The 25,595-nt window shown below is 37.3% G+C and overlaps 1 protein-coding gene and 1 long non-coding RNA gene across 3 annotated transcripts; one reads left to right on the forward strand and one right to left on the reverse strand.

Annotated features, from left to right (window-relative positions):
- Window positions 1-7,052: 7,052 nt before the first annotated feature.
- Window positions 7,053-12,237, reverse strand: LOC132697631 (uncharacterized). 2 transcript variants are annotated; one of them, XR_009618261.1, is made up of 5 exons: window positions 12,105-12,237; window positions 11,981-12,044; window positions 11,595-11,923; window positions 7,422-7,764; window positions 7,053-7,363 (listed from the first exon to the last, which is right to left on the reverse strand). It is a non-coding gene; the product is annotated as an uncharacterized LOC132697631 (long non-coding RNA). The 2 variants fall into 2 exon arrangements; XR_009618260.1 differs by having other exon boundaries at window positions 7,053-7,764.
- Window positions 12,238-12,562: 325 nt separating this feature from the next.
- Window positions 12,563-13,715, forward strand: LOC132697630 (uncharacterized). Its single transcript, XM_060663174.1, has 2 exons — window positions 12,563-12,702; window positions 13,363-13,715. Exons 1-2 carry the CDS (start codon window positions 12,657-12,659, stop codon window positions 13,713-13,715), a joined length of 399 nt encoding a protein of 132 aa, XP_060519157.1. The 5' UTR covers window positions 12,563-12,656.
- Window positions 13,716-25,595: the final 11,880 nt, after the last annotated feature.

Below are 25,595 nucleotides of genomic sequence, written 5' to 3' on the forward strand. Positions count from 1 at the left end.
ATTCGCGGGAAATCCCTTTTTTGCTTCGATGTCTAACTTTACGTCGACAGTGCTGGATTTTACACTGTCGTTTCTTCGAGAACAGTCAATGACGAAAATCGCGCAGTTTTTGAAAGCCATATAGTCAAGCAACGCAGTTTTTTCCTCACATCCCTTATAACTGGGGTAGAAATCCGTGTAATTGTGATGCGCTTCCACGAAGTCATTCTTTTCAAAATCTAATCGTAAACGTTCGTGAGGGTAATATTCTCCGTTTAGTGTTAATCTTATATCCGTTACGTCGACGTGATCGAAAAGCGTCGCATTTTTCGCTTCGTTGTCTTTGCGATTTGTTTGAAAAGCGACTATTACGTATCGGGGGCTTTCGATAGCCGCGCACGTCTTGACAGACCAAATTTCTTTGGTAGAGCCCGCGGTTAGGGCAGGATATTCATGAAGTTCCCATCGTCTATAGGGTATCAATATGGGTTGATCTAATCTAATCGATTTCAGCAGAGCCAATTTGATTTCGTCGTTTGGAAATATGTGCTTGACCCTAAGATCGACACTATCAATTTTTAATTCCGCCGTTGTTTTAATTGCACTGGCCGCAACACCGCCCATTGGTTTAATTATCATACAATTTTTGTCATGTCTGGCTCTTACCAATCTTATGGTTTGTTTTCCACAAGTTATCATATTATAATCATTAAATATGTTTAAAAAGTGTCGTAACGGGATTCGCATGCTAAAATGTCCATTTTCTGTATCGTGAATCGCATTTTCAGGGAAATTCCAGCCGGAAATATCTAGATGCGATGAGTCATCTTTCGAGTAACATAGATAACCTCTAATCGTACTAACTATACCCGGATCACGCACGCTATCCACTTCTTTCCCATTCAGCTCGTACGATATAGTTTCAAAAAAAAATGCTCCTGCATTGTTTACAAATTGCACTTGGTCGGTTCCCGTGAGACGTTTCAGCGATCCCTTAATGCAAATAGCAGCGTCGTACATAAGCAGCCAGGCATCTCCTTGATTGATCGTGATCTCAATGGTGTCGTTGTTCAAAAAAGATTTCACAAAGGGATGATAGGTGCGGGTCTCCACGCGCTGGATAGATTCATCAAATTTTGGCTTTCTGTGTATGTCGAATATTTGATTCGATAACATCGTAGCCCAGTGATCGGAGAAATTGTTTGTTGCTCAATGTAAGACGACCTTTACGGATACGCCTCGGTTTTGTTACTAACCCTACCGTTTGGATGTTCGCTTTTTTATATTCACCAGCGTCTCCGATTGAGTTGAAAATCAACATTACGTTAATTTTTTAAGTTCCAATCTAATGATGATTTCTTCACCTCGGAAATTAACCAACTCAAAATTTTGATCCAGAACCTGTAGGGTAATGTTGTAGATTTGTCGTTTGTTTACTGGCAAGTACGTTAGATATTTAGGAGTTTCGTCGATGGCGTACCCCGGATCGACGGACAAGGCAAACTCGTAAATTGTGTGCGAAGGTCTGTCGTTGTAGAACGCTCCAGACGTTATGTTACTATCTACATGTATCGTTCGCACTTTTATTATATCCACGGGTAAATCTGAGGAATGCATAATATTGGGCTCCAAAATTTTCTGTGAAAACCCCAATAATTTTCCGATACTGTCCGAGTGTTGTTTAAAGTTTACCCCGTATACGGGGCTGTAGATTTCACACTTTATCGTATTATTGTTGGGTTTGATTGATATCTCCTCTATTAACTTTGGGATCGTATTCTTCTCTTCCTTATTTTTTGGCAGATGTTCGTTAATGTAGGTTTCAATGTCGCTAATTTCATAGGACCCGGTCGGAATTTCAATTACGTTTTCTTTATTGTTACCATCGAAGTAGTAAAATTTATTCGAACCCTTATCTATGTTGGGAATGTTGTTGTAAGAGTGGAATCCAATCAGCGCTAAACCGTACTCTACATCTTCATCCAACTGCAGCGGATTGACAAAGTCGATGGATAATGTCGACGTGTTCCCTTTTAACGTAAATATGATCGACATGTTGACTGCTTATAGGTCCGCGATTTCAGTCCTTTTTATAGAGAAATTGCAAACACAAATGACCGCAATTGTATTGCGTAAACTTTTGATATCTATCGTGATTATAGTAGATATTGGCGCTGTTGCCGAAATATTTAACAAGTTCCGCGGGTGGTTTAAGGTTACCGAAACTGTCAAAATACTCAACATCGTTTCCCTTCCTCTTTTTGTATGCTACCCAGTGGGTTCCTCTATTTCGACGAACATCCAAATTTACGATTCCGCATTCTTGCGATCTGATTCGACGGGGTAAACTATCTCGCATAAAAACACCCCTGAAGTGAGGAATTTTTAATTTGCGCGCCAGAGATATTAAATCGACGTCGTATAGAGCCCTTCTGGGTAGCTTTATTGGGAGTTTTTTTGTTTCTTCAGATAAAGACCGAATCCGCCGCGCGGACTCTTTTTCAAGAATAGACCCGATCCCTTTTTTCCAATCTCTTCCATAGCTCGGTTATGGCGGTTGTCCTCTTCGAGTTTCTTTCGTGCGTTTTTCGCATCGATGACAGTTTTAGCGATAGCAGCGGCTCCGCCCGAGAGCGAACCTAAAGCCCCTAGCGCTCCTAATAACGGTAAAAGTGGTAAAATACCGCCCGATTTTGATTCGAACGGTATAATTCTAGGTACCCTAATTTTTTTACGTCCTCCCGCTTTTCTTACAGCGGCTCTGCCAGCTCGAAGCGCTTCCAGTGCCGATCTTCTAAGCATTTTAGGGTTATCGATATGAAACAATTGTTTCTTCTTTAATGCATTGCGAACCTTTTTCACGACACCCTGTCGAAACGAAACAGAGGGACGCCGTTGTTGACCCATACCGAGCTTACGTTTAGTTTTCATAGTCGCGGTGACAAAGAATGCGGCAGCTTTTTCACCAAACTTTGCGTCTTTAGATTTTACTCGCTGCCACGCACGCGTTTCCAATTCTTTATCCGCTTTATGACGTTCGTCTAACGATTTGTTTTGCGAATAGGCAATGTCGTGTACCTTACACGCAGCGTCCAAAGGATTCACCCCGCTATCGCCTCGGTTCAAGCGTTTTTCCAATTTTGTACCGGGACCGCAAAACTGGTAACCCGGAATGTGTACTTCAAAAGGTAACTTGTTAATAAGCGTGTTAACGAGACCACTTCCGGACGCGAAGCATAACATACTAATTAAAGGAAATTGCTTGTGTCGTATATATATACGAGGTGTCTCGAATAAACATTGTAGTCATGCGGGTGGTGCAGCAGAAACTCAAGCTCCCCATCGATAATTTAGATTTGGTTTGCGGAGATGGTTTCTTTAACAAAAGCAAACACGGTCAACTGCTACCCAATTCATTTAGGGCGGTGTTTTGCGGACCTAGCGGTTGCGGCAAAACCAACACCATGTTAGCGCTACTCTTTAACCCCAACGGGGCAAGTTTCGAAAATGTTTACGTCTACTCAAAGTCGTTGTATCAACCAAAATATCAACTGTTATCTCGCGTATTGAGCAATGTCAAAGGAGTTGGATATTATCCCTACAGTGAAAGAGACTCGATAATCGACCCCAGCGACGCGAAAGAGAATTCTCTGTTTATTTTCGACGACGTGGCGTGCGACAAGCAAGATAAAATTCGCGAGTATTTTTCGATGTGCCGACACAAGGCCATCGACGCTATTTATCTCTGTCAGACATACTCCAAGGTACCCAAGCAATTGATACGTGACAATTGCAATATTGTCGCGTTGTTTAAACAGGATGACATGAATTTACGTCACGTTTATGATGAACATGTCTCACCCGACGTTTCATACGACACGTTTAAACAAATTTGTTCCGAGTGCTGGAAAGAAAAGTACGGCTGTTTGATAATTGTCAAAGATTTCGACGTAAAAAACGGACGCTACCGCAAGGGTTTCGATAAATATATAAAAGTCGATATTTAATTGTCGATAGAAACAGTCATGAAGGCGACGTCCGCCGACATCGCCGACGCGGCGCTAAAAAAAAAAGTAAACGAGTTGTCTAGATCTATTCGAAAGAAGTATTTAACATTAAAATTGGGTAAGAGCGAAGAGGATGCGTCAATTCGGAAGCTTTTCAAACCCGTCAGCGAGCCGCTAGAACGTATAGCAAAAATAAAGCTATCACCGTCACCGGCAGAAATAAAAACTGAACGTCGAGGTGTCAAGCGGGAACACAAAAAGGAACCGAACGAAGAAACAAAAAATAAGGTTAACGTATCATTTTTGCCTATGGAAGAAATTCAGGAAACGCCGGATCCCAATAAGAGCGTTGAGATGCAAAATATCGATGAGGAGGAAGATGATGTGTTTGACACATCGAGCGTGGCCAACGCATCCCTTCAATCATACCTGGAACAATATCCAGAAATTTCCCATTCATATATTCAAAATTTATGGGTAAAATCGCCCGACACCGATATTGTTTACGGACCCGTTTACGACAAAATATCATCCAAATGGTTTCTCGGCAATAAATCGCTGGATTTTCATCAAGGATCTGGCGATATTATTGTAGACGGCGAGAGATATTCCGGTACCCGCGGCTTGTATAATTTGGTGTTTTTGAAAGATCCCATAGCATACACAAAAGACGATTTGGCACAATATAAAAAAATAATGGAGGCTACCCAGGTGCACAGGGACGCGATCGGACGTTTGAAAGGCGCATCGACTGTACCAAAATATACCAAGGTCATCCGACCCTTAATAAAATCTCAGTCGCGTTCGTACTCGTACAGCGGTCAAGGTTATAATATGCGTTATAATGACGCTCCTACTGAATATGTATACTGGGACGACGTCAATGAACTCGTAGAGCGTCTGAAATTACTAATCGCGTCGAAACACGCAGGCAACACGTCTCATGATAACGAAATAGTTTCAATCGTTGAAGAGCTAAAAGAATCAGGTTTTATACGTTAGTTTAACGATGAGTCTGGACAAGTTTGGACGTTCTAGCGCGCTGCGCTCTAAACGACCCTTCACTAATACTGTGATTAGAAGCGCCCTCGACTATATGCCAGACGGAAACGTCAATATGAACAATTTAAAAATTTGCAATGTCCAAACGCCTAGCGATGACGGTGACGTGGCTAACAAAAAATATGTGGATGAGACAAGTAATTTATTAAAAATTGCATTGAGAAAGATTATTGGACAGAAACTCGAAGCGTACACGAAAAGATTACAAATTGAAGACAAAACTAAATTCTCGCGTCTTGAAGAACAACTGAAAATGAGTAGCACTACACTCGAAAATGAAATTATGCAGTTTCGCGAAGTTTTCCACCAAAAGCTAAGCGAAATGAGCGCAAAGAAAGATTTGGAAAAGCACATGACAAAAGTCGCCGTTTTGTCACAGCAATTTCATGATATTGTAACCAAAATGGAGCGACTTACGAACGAAAATGAGAATATAATGAAGGTATTGAAACAAAGGGTTTTAAATCCTCCATCGCAACCGAACACACATTATGAATAAAGAGAACGTACAACTGGTTCGAGAACTGCACAAGCCGGCACGCAGAAATTATGCTCGCCGCCGGACTATAATACGAGGGATGGATGACCTGTGGCAAGCGGATCTGGCCCAATTAGATCGCTACAGCAAACAAAACAGAAATTTTAAATTCGTGCTGGTTGTGATAGACTGTTTCTCAAAATATGTATGGTGTCGCCCGTTGAAAACCAAAACCGGGGTCGAAGTCGCCAAGGCGTTTTCCAAAATTCTCAAGGACGGACGGCACCCTCAAAACTTGCAAACGGATCTCGGTAAAGAATTTTACAACGACACGTTTCTGAAACTTGTGGATAAGCATAAAATTAACCACTATAGTACGTATAGCATAAAAAAGGCCTCAATTGTCGAACGGGTGATACGTACCCTCAAAGAGAAATTGTTTCGACATTTTTCTTTACGCGGGACGTACAAATGGATCGATGTGCTCGCCTCTATCGTTGATGAATACAATAACACAAAACATAGAACGACGGGTACGAAACCCATCGATGTGAGTAAGAGCAACGAAAAGAGAATTTTGAAAACCGCGTATAGTAGCATAAAAATATTCGGTCCTCGTAAACTTAAAGTCGGCGACATCGTTAGAATCAGCAAAGTCAAGCACGTTTTCAACAAAGGTTATACACCGAATTGGACCACGGAATTGTTTAAAATTGTTAAAGTACGGGTTACTAACCCCGTAACGTATTTGCTTCAAGATATGCAGGGTAAACCCATAATGGGCGGATTTTATGAAGAAGAATTGCAGAAGACAGTTAACCCGGACTTATATCTCGTCGAAAAGGTGTTGCGCAGACGAGGCAATATGGTTCTCGTGCGCTGGTTGGGATTGGATAAGTCGCACGATTCGTGGGTAGACAACGTAGACGTTTTGAAATAAATTTAGTCTCGATTTAGAAGTTCTGACATAAATACGTGTATATGATGGCTCAAGAGAAAATTGTGACATCCAACGAATTGTATAATTTATTGGAAAATTTCGAGTTGCAATTTCCTTCATCAGAAGTGCTCCCGTCCAGCTTCGTTCCTGTAGAGCAACAAACCAAAAAATCTGCGACCAAACGAAAACAAAGTGCGTCGGTCGTATCCCGCAAGAAGAAGAAGAAAACTACCACAAGTGAAGCGTTTGCAGCTCCAACGTCATCCGCTGATTGGCTCGAAGTGTTCACGGACGGTAGAGAAAAAAGTGTCATTTGTGAGGCATTCAATTTAAAAAGAAACTTGGCGTCTCAGTTGTCGGGATTAGAGTGCAATATCAACGAAATTGAAACACAAATTGCGCTTTTTAATACAGACTTGCAAGTGGCGCGGATGCAAGCTCAAGAGTGCAAAAGAAAACTAGAACAATTTAATAATTTAGCATTTAACGAAATTGTAAAATAGTAATAATGTATATAATAAATAAATTATACAATTACAAACTTCTGTGTAATTATTATGCGGTGTTGTGGTGGTGGTAAAAAAGAAAATAGCGTCTAAATATATACATGTTTATTCTTGTTGCAATACAATGGAATACAATCAATACATAAAAGTCTTATCTACAGTTACATATGTTATAATAAAACCACAGTATTAATAGTTCAATGGACTATCAGAAAAGCGTAACTTTTTTCCATATTTCCTCTCATTGTGAAGCATTAAATTACATTCATCTTCAGTTTCTACAGTGAACAAAACTTCTTCAAAGCAGCTTTGACACCAAAATTGTTTATCGTGATATACATCATTCAAATTATTTATATCCAGCTGTAAATGATAGTGATCCAATAAAAGTCTAAAATTTTTCTTTTTAAATTTTTTAACTACTTGAAATATAAAGTGACAAGATTTACAAACTAAAATTTCCGAATATTTTATCCTGTAATAACTGACCCATAAACAGTAAGCGGATTCTCCGTCAAAATCAATGGTTGGAGTTGCCAAAATGCTATTTCTGTAAGACGATCCAAATCTCTTATTCAACAGAATGAATTCTAAATTTAATAAAGAATTGCCATCAGACTGGAGCGCTAGTTGTTTAAGGTACCTCCATCTATATTTCGAATAATATTTAAATATTAGTATCGTTAGTTTCCAAGGCAAAGGTGACTCACGCAAAAAATCAGCACTACACCTAATATTTTCGCAAATTGTTATAATACAAAGGCTTTCTAATGTAAGTTGTTTGACCATAATCTGTAACAAAAATATATTAAAAAATAATTACGGCACTTTATAATGTCCCCACGGAAGCGTTTCATATGAATTCGGCAAAAGATAACGTTTATCGTCTAAAGGACTCAAGGCAACTTTTGTTTGTTCGATGCTAAATACATTGTGAGTGTATGAACGAATGGTTCGTTGAGTGGCGTACTTTTCCCTAAAATTTGTTAAGCATTCTACGTAGTCATCAAATGAAATTTTATTTTTTACAATATTGTACTGAATACCCTTTGACTTTTTAACTACCGAACCCGTTAAAATTTTGAAAGTATACATTTTCGACCTTAACCCAGCATAATGACTAATGATGGTGCCATTAGTCTCATCCTTCATCAACCCCAAAACCTTTTTGTTGATTTGCGGTATATTATAGGGATTGTCATTAGGATAATCAGACGTGTCAAATTTTGTTAAATCGGCCTTAATAACGCTTTCATATGCGTCATAACATTTGATATTATAAATGAAACTGTCCGTATCCATGTATTGAATTTTACATTTTTCGGGACCCAAATTTGGAAGCATGTAATTATAATGAAACTCGTACATGGTCGTTTTCGACAAATCCAATATGGACATTCCAATATAAAGTGGCTTATTAAAGCAAAGTTCCGATTTTTTTAATTCTATAAGCAACAAATTGTTATCAAGTATGGTTCTACTGTGAAATCTAGGACTAGAAATTAAATTTTTCGCACCGTAGCGACCATCCCACGCTTTAACAAATTTAACAATACGATGCTTGCGAATGTTTTCCATTGTTTTACCGTAAGCGGCATTATTAAACAATTTGTATAAATTTATACCAAATTTTGTCTTTGCTTGGGTTCTTAATTTATTATTATGATCGATATAACATTTCAACCAACGAGATTGGTTAAATTTTAATATTTTGTGAATTTTCTTTAGTACGAGACCGTTTTTGAGAGCCTGTTTTAAATTGCGATAGTGTATGACGTATTTTTCTTTATTATACAAAGTAGTCATTAGTTTTGGTAACTTTGAATTGGGGGGCACTCGATGTTCGGCACAAAATGGAAAATCTCTATGTGTGTCATGTAATTTCTGCGGGTATTCCAGGTCTACCTCTAGGATATATCCTTGGGAAGATTCATCTGGAATGTTCATGACATTAAATGAATCAATCTCTTGATGAGACATCCAGTCGAATCCTCCGTAAGGAAGAGGCTCGCACATGGCCTTGCCATAGAGGTTATTGACGTCAAAGTACATGATATAGGAATCATCCCTGGATGAATCGTAGTTGGGCATATATTTATTGTTGGCCTCCGCATATCTACCAACACACACCGAAATTCCACCTCGTATAGCCCGCTCGATAAACATAATTTGGTCAATGTCGCGCAAAAGTTCTAAACGACATTTTGTGAATCTAAGCATGCAATCCCATGTATACCCGGGCATACTGAAATACCACGCCGGATCCAAAACGTGTGTTGCCATACAAGTTTTTCGAAAATTTTCGAATATATCTGCCAGAAGAATAACGTCGGTTTTTAAATACAAATCTGAATACTCGCCTAAATTTTTTATTTCAAACGACTGCCAAACACTTTGTGCGTGGGAATATTTTTCTTCACTAATATTGCTTTCACTTAATTTATTATAGAATTCTTCAATCGGGGGTAAAGTTGTTTCATTTAATTTGTCTATATGGTCGATGTAATCGTAACAAAAAATACCTTTTTGCGACAGTAAATTTAATTTTGATTCGTCGAGATCGGAAAATTCTTTTCTTAAAATATATAGTTCATTTTTATCCATACTGGAAACTAAATTATCCAGAGATGCTCCCAAAAATCTAAACGAATCTATAAATCTAAATTTTATGTTATAATCAGGTTCGAAATATGTAAAAGAGATGTATTTTTCCTTATTAACCGGAACTATGGATACATAGCTTTTTTTTGCTAAAACCGGAAGCAGGAAGTGGCTATCGTATCCAGAAAGGTTCTGGAATACTACGGGCACTACAAATATTTTTTTAAAATTTAAATTACAAGCCTGATGGGCAAAACCTCTAAATTTACCAGTAAAATGATCATGGTCACGAACAATAACATCTTCTTTTAAAAAAGGTTTTTCACAAATATGACAATGACTCGACCTTTGATCTAGACTAATTTCACTATCCATTGGTATAATATCCTTAAATTTTGAACGAACAAATTTTGATAAATTAGATATTTCCTCCACGAACCAATCAATACAATCTAGACCACGATAACTTTTGAAAAATGATATTGAATCATCATAAGAACATTTAAAGTAATATGCAGCACTGTAAGCTTCGTGCTTTTGGTATTTCGAGGTTTTATCTGAAATTTTCAAATTTACTTTTCTCAATTGACTCTCAAAATCGGCGTAAATTACAAACGGAGTCCTTTGTTTATATATATGGTTTCGAAATTCAACGTAATCATATTTGGGAAAAGACACTTTATACTCATTGAAACTGGAACATATTGTTTCATGGTCATGTAGACGAGTTTCGTTATTGAAATAATTCAAACACCTATCGCAAATGTATTTCTTGTGATTATATTTACTGAGCTGTGAGGAAACTAATCGAGACAAATTTTTAATGTAACAATAGTGATATTTTATTTCTTCATAATCATTATCTTGCGGATCAGGATCAAAATCATTAACTTTTGGATAATATTTATTTTGTATTAACAACAAATTTGAATGTTTTTCGCGTTTTTCTTTTGTTAATCGTGCAGGTAACACGGAATAAAAACTAGTTTTTTCATTTTTATTAAGCTCTAAGATATAAACATTGATGGAAATATCATTGTCTTTTTCAAATTTGCTTATTTTATTCATTTCCATAGGTGTTTGTAAATTTTCAGTTTTCAAAACACTTTTGTAGTATGGATATGAAGAGGGTAAATACTGACGAAAACGTGCTGGAAAGAGTCCGCATACAACTGACCAATAAAAACACGCTTGATCGTCATTTCTAATGTTAATACAAGCCCTTTTATTCGCAATTTCTTTAGGCAACTCAACGAAGGATGACCCGTTACCCATTTCAAATTTATTAATGTTAATCTCTAAATAAATAATATTATTTAAAGCCCACCCGGAATCACGTTCCTGAAACTCTGACATTTGATTTAAAATTTTATCTTGCACATTTTCAACAAACCAATCATTCAATTCTGTTCCTAAATCAACTACAGCATTTCCGGTACTCAGATATTTAACATCAACTTCGCCTTGGACATCATTTTTTGCCTTAATAAATTCACCGCAAAATGTGGTATTTACTTTCAGCAATAAAAATTTCTTTAAAATTTGACTAATTTTTTGTTGAAATATTGGACGAGAATCGTTTAAAAATTGAATTAAATCTTTATGAAGTAAATTAATTATGACACCAGTCTGAACTCTTCCCTGGAAACACGACGCTACCGATTCCCATACAACCATTTCATTTGTGTTTGTCTCGCGGCTACTACTTTGTAATCCCAATCCAAAATGCTTATGTTGATAATTAAGAATAATTTTTCTAATAGCTTTCAGATGTTGAATTGTAGTTTGTAATTTTCTTTTTAACCCAATAGATAAATCCTTTTCGTTAGAAACGATTTGGTTGCAAGATTCAATATTTTTATTTAGTCTCCTAAGCCACACATCACTATCTCTAAGAGTGAACTTGTCGGAAATATGCTTTTTTAATTTTTGTAAGGTTAAAATTAAGATTTGCGCTCTATGAATGATCTGCTTTACGCGCATCGTGGTTTATTAAATATATAACAGTAAATAAGACTTACCCTGTATAATATGTTGATTAATTTTGAATTATTTTGAATTTCTTTAAAGAGTTGGGCTTTCCAATATCTTTGGATCCCTCGTAGACCAGTTTGTACTGCCCCGACGCAAAGTGTTCTAGTCTCGGACGGAAAGCTTCTGTCACGCGAGTAGGAAGAAATACTACGGAATTTTCTAATTGCAGCAACACGGAATTGCCAAATTTTGTATTAACAATTTTGGCTCTAGTAATTTTAAACGGAACGCCTATCGGCAATTCATGCAGTTTGACAATCGGCTGCTCAAAATCACCTTCTGCAAGACAGGTTTGATTCAGTTGACTTAAGTCCATCTATAAATTATTATTAATTATTTTATCTCAAAATTAAAAAAATAAAAAAAAACTTACGCTTAAGATTGCTGCTATTCTATTTGCGGTTACGGGTTGAGAGTACTAAGATGATCTTTAGGACCTTTATAAAATAATAACAAATGTTAAAGAATTAAAATAAGACAATAAAAAAGGTACTTACTGCTTTTTTGTACGAACACCAAACCACTAAGTTAGCTTCCACGTTGCACGAATAATACCAAAAACAACTACTGACAAAACAGAGAAAAATGAGATGTATTTATACGGTGCGAGAATACTTTCTAAAAGTTAACAAACGAAGACACCTCCACATGCGTTGCAACAAATTTTTCCCATTACGTTAATCCCACGGAGCAAATATAAAGGGGGCAATTAATTATTATTCTCAACAAGCAAAACAACTTGACATTTAGACTCGGCGCGTTTTGAAATTCCACATCCCATACGGAGATTGTAAAAAATGAAAGCAAGTTGGCCTTGATCTTTTGCGGCAACATACGTTCGTCCAACGTCCGAAACGGTTGCGTTCCCGTGTGAAAGCGTGTTGACCTTGAGACTCCTACCTGCACGGTTGTCTGGCGACAACATCGCGTCTATTCAAATCGGCGTTGGTGCTTGTGGGTAGAAGACCTTTCGACTTTTAATTCAACCATGGAAGGGAGTGCATGTGTATAAATACGTTGCATGTGTATTATAGACTATATTCAGTGCAATGAATACAGAAGTGCGATGTCCATTTCCCTACGACCCTACAACTGGTAAGTTTTATATTTTAATTACCTTTATACAGTGCGCGTCTTTTCTTGTGGGTTTCAGTTTGGGTTATCACTTTTTTGGTTAGTTTCTACCTGTTTTTAAAATATGATACTCATCTTTTTTACGTTGCATAATAACCGATTTAAATTGAGTGTTTTTAATAGCTTTTAAATGACAGTGAATGGAAAAGGGAATTTTGGCTTTTAAAAAATAAACAATTTTTAAATTTGTTTCAAAAATGTTTTATTTTTTGTACTAAAAAATTGCAGTTTGCCTTTTTGACAATAATAATCGAATTAAATTGAGCGTTTTTAATATCTTTTAAATGACAGTGAATAGGGAATTTTGGCTTTTAAAAAATAAACAATTTTTAAAATTACTGAAAGTTTTGTTTCAAAAATGTGCGTTTTATGGGGAAAACGCGAAATATATACATATTTTTGTTTATTTTTTGTACTAAAAAATTGCAGTTTGCCCTTTTGACAATAATACACTTACATTTAAATGACAGTGAATTGAAACGTGAATTTTAGTATGCGCGTATAACTTAAAAAACAATTTTTAAAATTATTTGATAACCCCCCTTTTTGGAAGTTTTGTTTAAAAAAAAAAAATGTGTGTTTTATAGGAAACGCTACATATCATACTTTGTTTTGTTCTAGAAAAAATCGCGGTTTGTCCGTATAACAAGTCGCATATTATGTTGGCGCATCGCTTAGGGCGTCACATATTCAAATCACACAAAGAGTACCGGGGGTTAGAATTCCCGGTACGACATGAAACGACAAGGGAACATCACCAGCAGCAGGAGCAACCCGGTGGATCAAAAGAAACAAAGGAGCAGCAGGAGTACCCGGGTGGGTGGTCGACGGAGTGGGACGGCGAGGAGTGCACTTCGTATTTAGATTTCCTCCGGGAACGGGAAGAAGAACAACGCAAGGAACAGGAACAATGGGATGGTCGACTGAATCGACATAAAAAGAAGAAGAAACTCCTCGCCAGACCAATTTTATAAATAAAATAAAATAAAATGTATTAAAATTCAAGTTTATTTAATTATCCTCCCGATCCACCGCGTCACCGCGCCGCACCGTCACCGCCCTCTACCGGGGGGGCCTACGACGGTCGGAGCGCGCGACATCTAGCAGCGACGGGCGGAACCGGGGCAAAACAGGACGCTACACAAGCTGGCGACATCTAGCAGCGACGGGCGGAACCGGGGCAAAACAGGACACTACACAAGCTGGGTGGGGGGCGGAGCGCACTCTGGTAGACAGGGGGGACACTAGGACGCCACGCGCGGGGGGCCCCCGCTGCGGGGGGGTTAGGAAATTGAGGTTATGTACGGTTTCTGTTGCTTATATCGGCACTATACATCTACTATCTCAGAACAGAAATTTTTCTCAAATATGGGGATTCAATACATAAATTTATAAAAATATAATGGCCTTATATTTCAACGCATGGCACATCACCAGAAATAATTCGACTTTCAAACATATTTAGCCTTTGACTGTCGGTTAAGGCGTCTGACCAAAAATCAGATTCTCCATGGCAGCGTAGCTTCGAAACCTACCTACTGCAAACGACCATTTGTTTTGCTTGAAATACAATATTTGTAATTAGCAGCCCAGTCCAGAAAATTTTGTCAATTATGGGGATTGAGTGCGTACATTTTAAACAATATAATGCGCTTATATTTCAAATGGCACATCACCAGAAATAGTTCTACTTTCAAACAGATTTAGCTCTGGTCTGTCGGTTAAGGCGTCTGACTAGAAATCAGATTCTCCATGGTAGCGTAGGTTCGAAACCTACCTACTGCAAACGGCCATTGATTTGCTTGAAATATATATTTTTTAATTAACAGCTCAGCCCAGAAATTTTTCTCAAATATGGGGATTGAGTACATAAATTTATAAAAATATAATGGACTTATATTTCAGCGCATAGCACATCACCAGAAATAGTTCGACTTTCAAACAGATTTAGCATTGGTCTGTCGGTTAAGGCGTCTGACTAGAAATCAGATTCTCCATGGCAGCGTAGGTTCGAAACCTACCTAATGCAAACGGCCATTGTTTTGCTTGAAATATAATTTTTGTAATTAGCAGCTCAGTCCAGAAAATTTTGTCAATTATGGGGATTGAGTGCATATATTTAGAACAATATAATGCCAAATTTAGCCTTGGTCTCTCGATTAAGGCGTCTGACTAGAAATCAGATTCTCCATGGCAGCGTAGGTTCGAAACCTACCTACTGCAAACGGCCATAATTTTGCTTGAAATATATATTTTTAAATTAACAGCTCAGCCCAGAAATTTTTCTCAAATATGGGGATTGAGTACATAAATTTATAAAAATATAATGGACTTATATCTCAGCGCATAGCACATCACCAGAAATAGTTCGACTTTCAAACAGATTTAGCATTGGTCTGTCGGTTAAGGCGTCTGACTAGAAATCAGATTCGCCATGGCAGCGTAGGTTCGAAACCTACCTACTGCAAACGGCCATTGTTTTGCTTGAAATATAATTTTTGTAATTAGCAGCTCAGTCCAGAAAATTGTGTCAATTATGGGGATTGAGTGCATATAATTAAAACAATATAATGCCAGATTTAGCCTTGGTCTGTCGATTAAGGCGTCTGACTAGAAATCAGATTCTCCATGGCAGCGTAGGTTCGAAACCTACCTACTGCAAACGGCCATAGTTTTGCTTGAAATATATATTTTTTAATTAACAGCTCAGCCCAGAAATTTTTCTCAAATATGGGGATTGAGTACATAAATTTATAAAAATATAATGGACTTATATTTCAGCGCATAGCACATCACCAGAAATAGTTCGACTTTCAAACAGATTTAGCATTGGTCTGTCGGTTAAGGCGTCTGACTAGAAATCAGATTCGCCATGGCAGCGTAGGTTCGAAACCTACCTACTGCAAACGGCCATTGTTTTGCTTGAAATATAATTTTTGTAATTAGCAGCTCAGTCCAGAAAATTGTGTCAATTATGGGGATTGAGTGCATATATTTAAAACAATATAATGCCAGATTTAGCCTTGGTCTGTCGGTTAAGGCGTCTGACTGGAAATCAGATTCTCTATGGCAGCGTAGGTTCGAAACCTACCTACTGCAAACGGAAATTGTTTTGTTTGAAATATAATTTTTGTAATTAGCAACTCAATCCAGAAAATTTTGTCAAATATGGGGATTGAGTGCATACATTTAAAACAATATAATGCCCTTATATTTCAAATGGCACATCACCAGAAATATTTCTACTTTCAAACAGATTTAGCCCTGTCTGTCGGTTAAGGCGTCTGACTAGAAATCAGATTCTCAATGGCAGCGTAGGCTCGAAACCTGCCTACTGCAAACGACCATTTGTTTTGCTTGAAATACAATTTTTCTAATTAGCAGCGCAGTCCAGAAAATTTTGTCAATTATGGGGTTTGAGTGCATACATTTAGAACAATATAATGCCAGATTTAGCTCTGGTCTGTCGGTTAAGTTTTCTGACTAGAAATCAGATTCTCCATGGTAGCGTAGGTTCGAAACCTACCTACTGCAAACGGCCATTGTTTAGCTTGTAATACATATTTTTTAATTAACAGCTCAACCCAGAAATTTTTCTCAAATATGGGGATTGAGTACATAAATTTATAAAAATATAATGGACTTATATTTCAACGCATGGCACAGCACCAGAAGTAGTTCCACTTTCAAACAGATTTAGCCTTGGTCTGTCGGTTAAGGCGTCTGACTAGAAATCAGATTCTCTATGGCAGCGTAGGTTCGAAACCTACCTACTGCAAACGGCCATTGTTTTGCTTGAAATATATATTTTTTAATTAACAGCTCAGCCCAGAAATTTTTCTCAAATATGGGGATTGAGTACATAAATTTATAAAAATATAATGGACTTATATTTCAACGCATAGCACATCACCAGAAATAGTTCGACTTTCAAACAGATTTAGCCTTGGTCTGTCGGTTAAGGCGTCTGACTAGAAATCAGATTCTCCATGGCAGCATAGGTTCGAAACCTACCTACTGCAAACGGCCATTGTTTTGCTTGAAATATAATTTTTGTAATTAGCAACTCAATCCAGAAAATTTTGTCAAATATGGGGATTGAGTGCATACATTTAAAACAATATAATGCCCTTATATTTCAAATGGCACATCACCAGAAATATTTCTACTTTCAAACAGATTTAGCCCTGTCTGTCGGTTAAGGCGTCTGACTAGAAATCAGATTCTCAATGGCAGCGTAGGCTCGAAACCTGCCTACTGCAAACGACCATTTGTTTTGCTTGAAATACAATTTTTCTAATTAGCAGCCCAGTCCAGAAAATTTTGTCAATTATGGGGTTTGAGTGCATGCATTTAGAACAATATAATGCCAGATTTAGCTCTGGTCTGTCGGTTAAGGTTTCTGACTAGAAATCAGATTCTCCATGGTAGCGTAGGTTCGAAACCTACCTACTGCAAACGGCCATTGTTTAGCTTGTAATACATATTTTTTAATTAACAGCTCAACCCAGAAATTTTTCTCAAATATGGGGATTGAGTACATAAATTTATAAAAATATAATGGACTTATATTTCAACGCATGGCACAGCACCAGAAATAGTTCCACTTTCAAACAGATTTAGCCTTGGTCTGTCGGTTAAGGCGTCTGACTAGAAATCAGATTCTCTATGGCAGCGTAGGTTCGAAACCTACCTACTGCAAACGGCCATTGTTTTGCTTGAAATATATATTTTTTAATTAACATCTCAGAACAGAAATTTTTCTCAAATATGGGGATTCAATACATAAATTTATAAAAATATAATGGCCTTATATTTCAACGCATGGCACATCACCAGAAATAATTCGACTTTCAAACATATTTAGCCTTTGACTGTCGGTTAAGGCGTCTGACCAAAAATCAGATTCTCCATGGCAGCGTAGCTTCGAAACCTACCTACTGCAAACGACCATTTGTTTTGCTTGAAATACAATATTTGTAATTAGCAGCCCAGTCCAGAAAATTTTGTCAATTATGGGGATTGAGTGCGTACATTTTAAACAATATAATGCGCTTATATTTCAAATGGCACATCACCAGAAATAGTTCTACTTTCAAACAGATTTAGCTCTGGTCTGTCGGTTAAGGCGTCTGACTAGAAATCAGATTCTCCATGGTAGCGTAGGTTCGAAACCTACCTACTGCAAACGGCCATTGATTTGCTTGAAATATATATTTTTTAATTAACAGCTCAGCCCAGAAATTTTTCTCAAATATGGGGATTGAGTACATAAATTTATAAAAATATAATGGACTTATATTTCAGCGCATAGCACATCACCAGAAATAGTTCGACTTTCAAACAGATTTAGCATTGGTCTGTCGGTTAAGGCGTCTGACTAGAAATCAGATTCTCCATGGCAGCGTAGGTTCGAAACCTACCTAATGCAAACGGCCATTGTTTTGCTTGAAATATAATTTTTGTAATTAGCAGCTCAGTCCAGAAAATTTTGTCAATTATGGGGATTGAGTGCATATATTTAGAACAATATAATGCCAAATTTAGCCTTGGTCTCTCGATTAAGGCGTCTGACTAGAAATCAGATTCTCCATGGCAGCGTAGGTTCGAAACCTACCTACTGCAAACGGCCATAATTTTGCTTGAAATATATATTTTTAAATTAACAGCTCAGCCCAGAAATTTTTCTCAAATATGGGGATTGAGTACATAAATTTATAAAAATATAATGGACTTATATCTCAGCGCATAGCACATCACCAGAAATAGTTCGACTTTCAAACAGATTTAGCATTGGTCTGTCGGTTAAGGCGTCTGACTAGAAATCAGATTCGCCATGGCAGCGTAGGTTCGAAACCTACCTACTGCAAACGGCCATTGTTTTGCTTGAAATATAATTTTTGTAATTAGCAGCTCAGTCCAGAAAATTGTGTCAATTATGGGGATTGAGTGCATATAATTAAAACAATATAATGCCAGATTTAGCCTTGGTCTGTCGATTAAGGCGTCTGACTAGAAATCAGATTCTCCATGGCAGCGTAGGTTCGAAACCTACCTACTGCAAACGGCCATAGTTTTGCTTGAAATATATATTTTTTAATTAACAGCTCAGCCCAGAAATTTTTCTCAAATATGGGGATTGAGTACATAAATTTATAAAAATATAATGGACTTATATTTCAGCGCATAGCACATCACCAGAAATAGTTCGACTTTCAAACAGATTTAGCATTGGTCTGTCGGTTAAGGCGTCTGACTAGAAATCAGATTCGCCATGGCAGCGTAGGTTCGAAACCTACCTACTGCAAACGGCCATTGTTTTGCTTGAAATATAATTTTTGTAATTAGCAGCTCAGTCCAGAAAATTGTGTCAATTATGGGGATTGAGTGCATATATTTAAAACAATATAATGCCAGATTTAGCCTTGGTCTGTCGGTTAAGGCGTCTGACTGGAAATCAGATTCTCTATGGCAGCGTAGGTTCGAAACCTACCTACTGCAAACGGAAATTGTTTTGTTTGAAATATAATTTTTGTAATTAGCAACTCAATCCAGAAAATTTTGTCAAATATGGGGATTGAGTGCATACATTTAAAACAATATAATGCCCTTATATTTCAAATGGCACATCACCAGAAATATTTCTACTTTCAAACAGATTTAGCCCTGTCTGTCGGTTAAGGCGTCTGACTAGAAATCAGATTCTCAATGGCAGCGTAGGCTCGAAACCTGCCTACTGCAAACGACCATTTGTTTTGCTTGAAATACAATTTTTCTAATTAGCAGCGCAGTCCAGAAAATTTTGTCAATTATGGGGTTTGAGTGCATACATTTAGAACAATATAATGCCAGATTTAGCTCTGGTCTGTCGGTTAAGTTTTCTGACTAGAAATCAGATTCTCCATGGTAGCGTAGGTTCGAAACCTACCTACTGCAAACGGCCATTGTTTAGCTTGTAATACATATTTTTTAATTAACAGCTCAACCCAGAAATTTTTCTCAAATATGGGGATTGAGTACATAAATTTATAAAAATATAATGGACTTATATTTCAACGCATGGCACAGCACCAGAAATAGTTCCACTTTCAAACAGATTTAGCCTTGGTCTGTCGGTTAAGGCGTCTGACTAGAAATCAGATTCTCTATGGCAGCGTAGGTTCGAAACCTACCTACTGCAAACGGCCATTGTTTTGCTTGAAATATATATTTTTTAATTAACAGCTCAGCCCAGAAATTTTTCTCAAATATGGGGATTGAGTACATAAATTTATAAAAATATAATGGACTTATATTTCAACGCATAGCACATCACCAGAAATAGTTCGACTTTCAAACAGATTTAGCCTTGGTCTGTCGGTTAAGGCGTCTGACTAGAAATCAGATTCTCCATGGCAGCATAGGTTCGAAACCTACCTACTGCAAACGGCCATTGTTTTGCTTGAAATATAATTTTTGTAATTAGCAACTCAATCCAGAAAATTTTGTCAAATATGGGGATTGAGTGCATACATTTAAAACAATATAATGCCCTTATATTTCAAATGGCACATCACCAGAAATATTTCTACTTTCAAACAGATTTAGCCCTGTCTGTCGGTTAAGGCGTCTGACTAGAAATCAGATTCTCAATGGCAGCGTAGGCTCGAAACCTGCCTACTGCAAACGACCATTTGTTTTGCTTGAAATACAATTTTTCTAATTAGCAGCCCAGTCCAGAAAATTTTGTCAATTATGGGGTTTGAGTGCATGCATTTAGAACAATATAATGCCAGATTTAGCTCTGGTCTGTCGGTTAAGGTTTCTGACTAGAAATCAGATTCTCCATGGTAGCGTAGGTTCGAAACCTACCTACTGCAAACGGCCATTGTTTAGCTTGTAATACATATTTTTTAATTAACAGCTCAACCCAGAAATTTTTCTCAAATATGGGGATTGAGTACATAAATTTATAAAAATATAATGGACTTATATTTCAACGCATGGCACAGCACCAGAAATAGTTCCACTTTCAAACAGATTTAGCCTTGGTCTGTCGGTTAAGGCGTCTGACTAGAAATCAGATTCTCTATGGCAGCGTAGGTTCGAAACCTACCTACTGCAAACGGCCATTGTTTTGCTTGAAATATATATTTTTTAATTAACATCTCAGAACAGAAATTTTTCTCAAATATGGGGATTCAATACATAAATTTATAAAAATATAATGGCCTTATATTTCAACGCATGGCACATCACCAGAAATAATTCGACTTTCAAACATATTTAGCCTTTGACTGTCGGTTAAGGCGTCTGACCAAAAATCAGATTCTCCATGGCAGCGTAGCTTCGAAACCTACCTACTGCAAACGACCATTTGTTTTGCTTGAAATACAATATTTGTAATTAGCAGCCCAGTCCAGAAAATTTTGTCAATTATGGGGATTGAGTGCGTACATTTTAAACAATATAATGCGCTTATATTTCAAATGGCACATCACCAGAAATAGTTCTACTTTCAAACAGATTTAGCTCTGGTCTGTCGGTTAAGGCGTCTGACTAGAAATCAGATTCTCCATGGTAGCGTAGGTTCGAAACCTACCTACTGCAAACGGCCATTGATTTGCTTGAAATATATATTTTTTAATTAACAGCTCAGCCCAGAAATTTTTCTCAAATATGGGGATTGAGTACATAAATTTATAAAAATATAATGGACTTATATTTCAGCGCATAGCACATCACCAGAAATAGTTCGACTTTCAAACAGATTTAGCATTGGTCTGTCGGTTAAGGCGTCTGACTAGAAATCAGATTCTCCATGGCAGCGTAGGTTCGAAACCTACCTAATGCAAACGGCCATTGTTTTGCTTGAAATATAATTTTTGTAATTAGCAGCTCAGTCCAGAAAATTTTGTCAATTATGGGGATTGAGTGCATATATTTAGAACAATATAATGCCAAATTTAGCCTTGGTCTCTCGATTAAGGCGTCTGACTAGAAATCAGATTCTCCATGGCAGCGTAGGTTCGAAACCTACCTACTGCAAACGGCCATAATTTTGCTTGAAATATATATTTTTAAATTAACAGCTCAGCCCAGAAATTTTTCTCAAATATGGGGATTGAGTACATAAATTTATAAAAATATAATGGACTTATATCTCAGCGCATAGCACATCACCAGAAATAGTTCGACTTTCAAACAGATTTAGCATTGGTCTGTCGGTTAAGGCGTCTGACTAGAAATCAGATTCGCCATGGCAGCGTAGGTTCGAAACCTACCTACTGCAAACGGCCATTGTTTTGCTTGAAATATAATTTTTGTAATTAGCAGCTCAGTCCAGAAAATTGTGTCAATTATGGGGATTGAGTGCATATAATTAAAACAATATAATGCCAGATTTAGCCTTGGTCTGTCGATTAAGGCGTCTGACTAGAAATCAGATTCTCCATGGCAGCGTAGGTTCGAAACCTACCTACTGCAAACGGCCATAGTTTTGCTTGAAATATATATTTTTTAATTAACAGCTCAGCCCAGAAATTTTTCTCAAATATGGGGATTGAGTACATAAATTTATAAAAATATAATGGACTTATATTTCAGCGCATAGCACATCACCAGAAATAGTTCGACTTTCAAACAGATTTAGCATTGGTCTGTCGGTTAAGGCGTCTGACTAGAAATCAGATTCGCCATGGCAGCGTAGGTTCGAAACCTACCTACTGCAAACGGCCATTGTTTTGCTTGAAATATAATTTTTGTAATTAGCAGCTCAGTCCAGAAAATTGTGTCAATTATGGGGATTGAGTGCATATATTTAAAACAATATAATGCCAGATTTAGCCTTGGTCTGTCGGTTAAGGCGTCTGACTGGAAATCAGATTCTCTATGGCAGCGTAGGTTCGAAACCTACCTACTGCAAACGGAAATTGTTTTGTTTGAAATATAATTTTTGTAATTAGCAACTCAATCCAGAAAATTTTGTCAAATATGGGGATTGAGTGCATACATTTAAAACAATATAATGCCCTTATATTTCAAATGGCACATCACCAGAAATATTTCTACTTTCAAACAGATTTAGCCCTGTCTGTCGGTTAAGGCGTCTGACTAGAAATCAGATTCTCAATGGCAGCGTAGGCTCGAAACCTGCCTACTGCAAACGACCATTTGTTTTGCTTGAAATACAATTTTTCTAATTAGCAGCGCAGTCCAGAAAATTTTGTCAATTATGGGGTTTGAGTGCATACATTTAGAACAATATAATGCCAGATTTAGCTCTGGTCTGTCGGTTAAGTTTTCTGACTAGAAATCAGATTCTCCATGGTAGCGTAGGTTCGAAACCTACCTACTGCAAACGGCCATTGTTTAGCTTGTAATACATATTTTTTAATTAACAGCTCAACCCAGAAATTTTTCTCAAATATGGGGATTGAGTACATAAATTTATAAAAATATAATGGACTTATATTTCAACGCATGGCACAGCACCAGAAATAGTTCCACTTTCAAACAGATTTAGCCTTGGTCTGTCGGTTAAGGCGTCTGACTAGAAATCAGATTCTCTATGGCAGCGTAGGTTCGAAACCTACCTACTGCAAACGGCCATTGTTTTGCTTGAAATATATATTTTTTAATTAACAGCTCAGCCCAGAAATTTTTCTCAAATATGGGGATTGAGTACATAAATTTATAAAAATATAATGGACTTATATTTCAACGCATAGCACATCACCAGAAATAGTTCGACTTTCAAACAGATTTAGCCTTGGTCTGTCGGTTAAGGCGTCTGACTAGAAATCAGATTCTCCATGGCAGCGTAGGTTCGAAACCTACCTACTGCAAACGGCCATTGTTTTGCTTGAAATATAATTTTTGTAATTAGCAACTCAATCCAGAAAATTTTGTCAAATATGGGGATTGAGTGCATACATTTAAAACAATATAATGCCCTTATATTTCAAATGGCACATCACCAGAAATATTTCTACTTTCAAACAGATTTAGCCCTGTCTGTCGGTTAAGGCGTCTGACTAGAAATCAGATTCTCAATGGCAGCGTAGGCTCGAAACCTGCCTACTGCAAACGACCATTTGTTTTGCTTGAAATACAATTTTTCTAATTAGCAGCCCAGTCCAGAAAATTTTGTCAATTATGGGGTTTGAGTGCATGCATTTAGAACAATATAATGCCAGATTTAGCTCTGGTCTGTCGGTTAAGGTTTCTGACTAGAAATCAGATTCTCCATGGTAGCGTAGGTTCGAAACCTACCTACTGCAAACGGCCATTGTTTAGCTTGTAATACATATTTTTTAATTAACAGCTCAACCCAGAAATTTTTCTCAAATATGGGGATTGAGTACATAAATTTATAAAAATATAATGGACTTATATTTCAACGCATGGCACAGCACCAGAAATAGTTCCACTTTCAAACAGATTTAGCCTTGGTCTGTCGGTTAAGGCGTCTGACTAGAAATCAGATTCTCTATGGCAGCGTAGGTTCGAAACCTACCTACTGCAAACGGCCATTGTTTTGCTTGAAATATATATTTTTTAATTAACAGCTCAGCCCAGAAATTTTTCTCAAATTTGGGGATTGAGTACATAAATTTATAAAAATATAATGGACTTATATTTCAACGCATAGCACATCACCAGAAATAGTTCGACTTTCAAACAGATTTAGCCTTGGTCTGTCGGTTAAGGCGTCTGACTAGAAATCAGATTCTCCATGGCAGCGTAGGTTCGAAACCTACCTTCTGCAAACGGCCATTGTTTTGCTTGAAATATAATTTTTGTAATTAGCAGCTCAGTCCAGAAAATTTTGTCAATTATGGGGATTGAGTGCATATATTTAGAATAATATAATGCCAGATTTAGCCTTGGTCTGTCGGTTAAGGCGTCTGACTGGAAATCAGATTCCCTATGGCAGCGTAGGTTCGAAACCTACCTACTGCAAACGGCCATTGTTATGCTTGAAATATATATTTTTTAATTAACAGCTCAGCCCAGAAAGTTTTCTCAAATATGGGGATTGAGTACATAAACTTATAAAAATTTAATGGACTTATATTTCAACACATGGCACATCACCAGGAATAGTTCCACTTTCAAACAGATTTGGCCTTGGTCTGTCGGTTAAGGCGTCTGACTGGAAATCAAATTCTCCATGGCAGCGTAGGTTCGAAACCTGCCTACTGCAAACGGAAATTGTTTTGTTTGAAATATAATTTTTGTAATTAGCAGCTCAGTCCAGAAAATTTTGTCAAATATGGGGATTGAGTGCATAGATTTAAAACAATATAATGCCAGATTTAGCTCTGGTCTGTCGGTTAAGGTTTCTGACTAGGAATCAGATTCTCTATGGCAGCGTAGGTTCGAAACCTACCTACTGCAAACGGAAATTGTTTTGCTTGAAACATATTTTTTAATTAACAGCTCATCCCACAAATTTTTCCCAAATATGCGGATTGGGTACATAAATTTATAAAAATATAATGGAATTATGTTTCAACGCATGGCACATTACCAGAAATAATTCTACTTTCAAACAGATATAGCCTTGGTCTGTCGGTTAAGGCGTCTGAATAGAAATCAGATTCTCTATGGCAGCGTAGGTTCGAAACCTACCTACTGCAAACGGCCATTGTTTTGCTTGAAATATATATTTTTTAATTAACAGCTCAGCCCAGAAATTTTTCTCAAATATGGGGATTGAGTACATAAATTAATAAAAATATAATGGACTTATATTTCAACGCATGGCACATCACCAGAAATAGTTCGACTTTCAAACAGATTTAGCCTTGGTCTGTCGGTTAAGGCGTCTGACTAAAAATCAGATTCTCCATGGCAGCGTAGGTTCGAAA

Source organism: Cylas formicarius, unplaced genomic scaffold, assembly GCF_029955315.1.
Source record: "Cylas formicarius isolate icCylForm1 unplaced genomic scaffold, icCylForm1.1 PGA_scaffold_26__1_contigs__length_5699629, whole genome shotgun sequence".
NCBI lineage: Eukaryota > Metazoa > Arthropoda > Insecta > Coleoptera > Brentidae > Cylas > Cylas formicarius.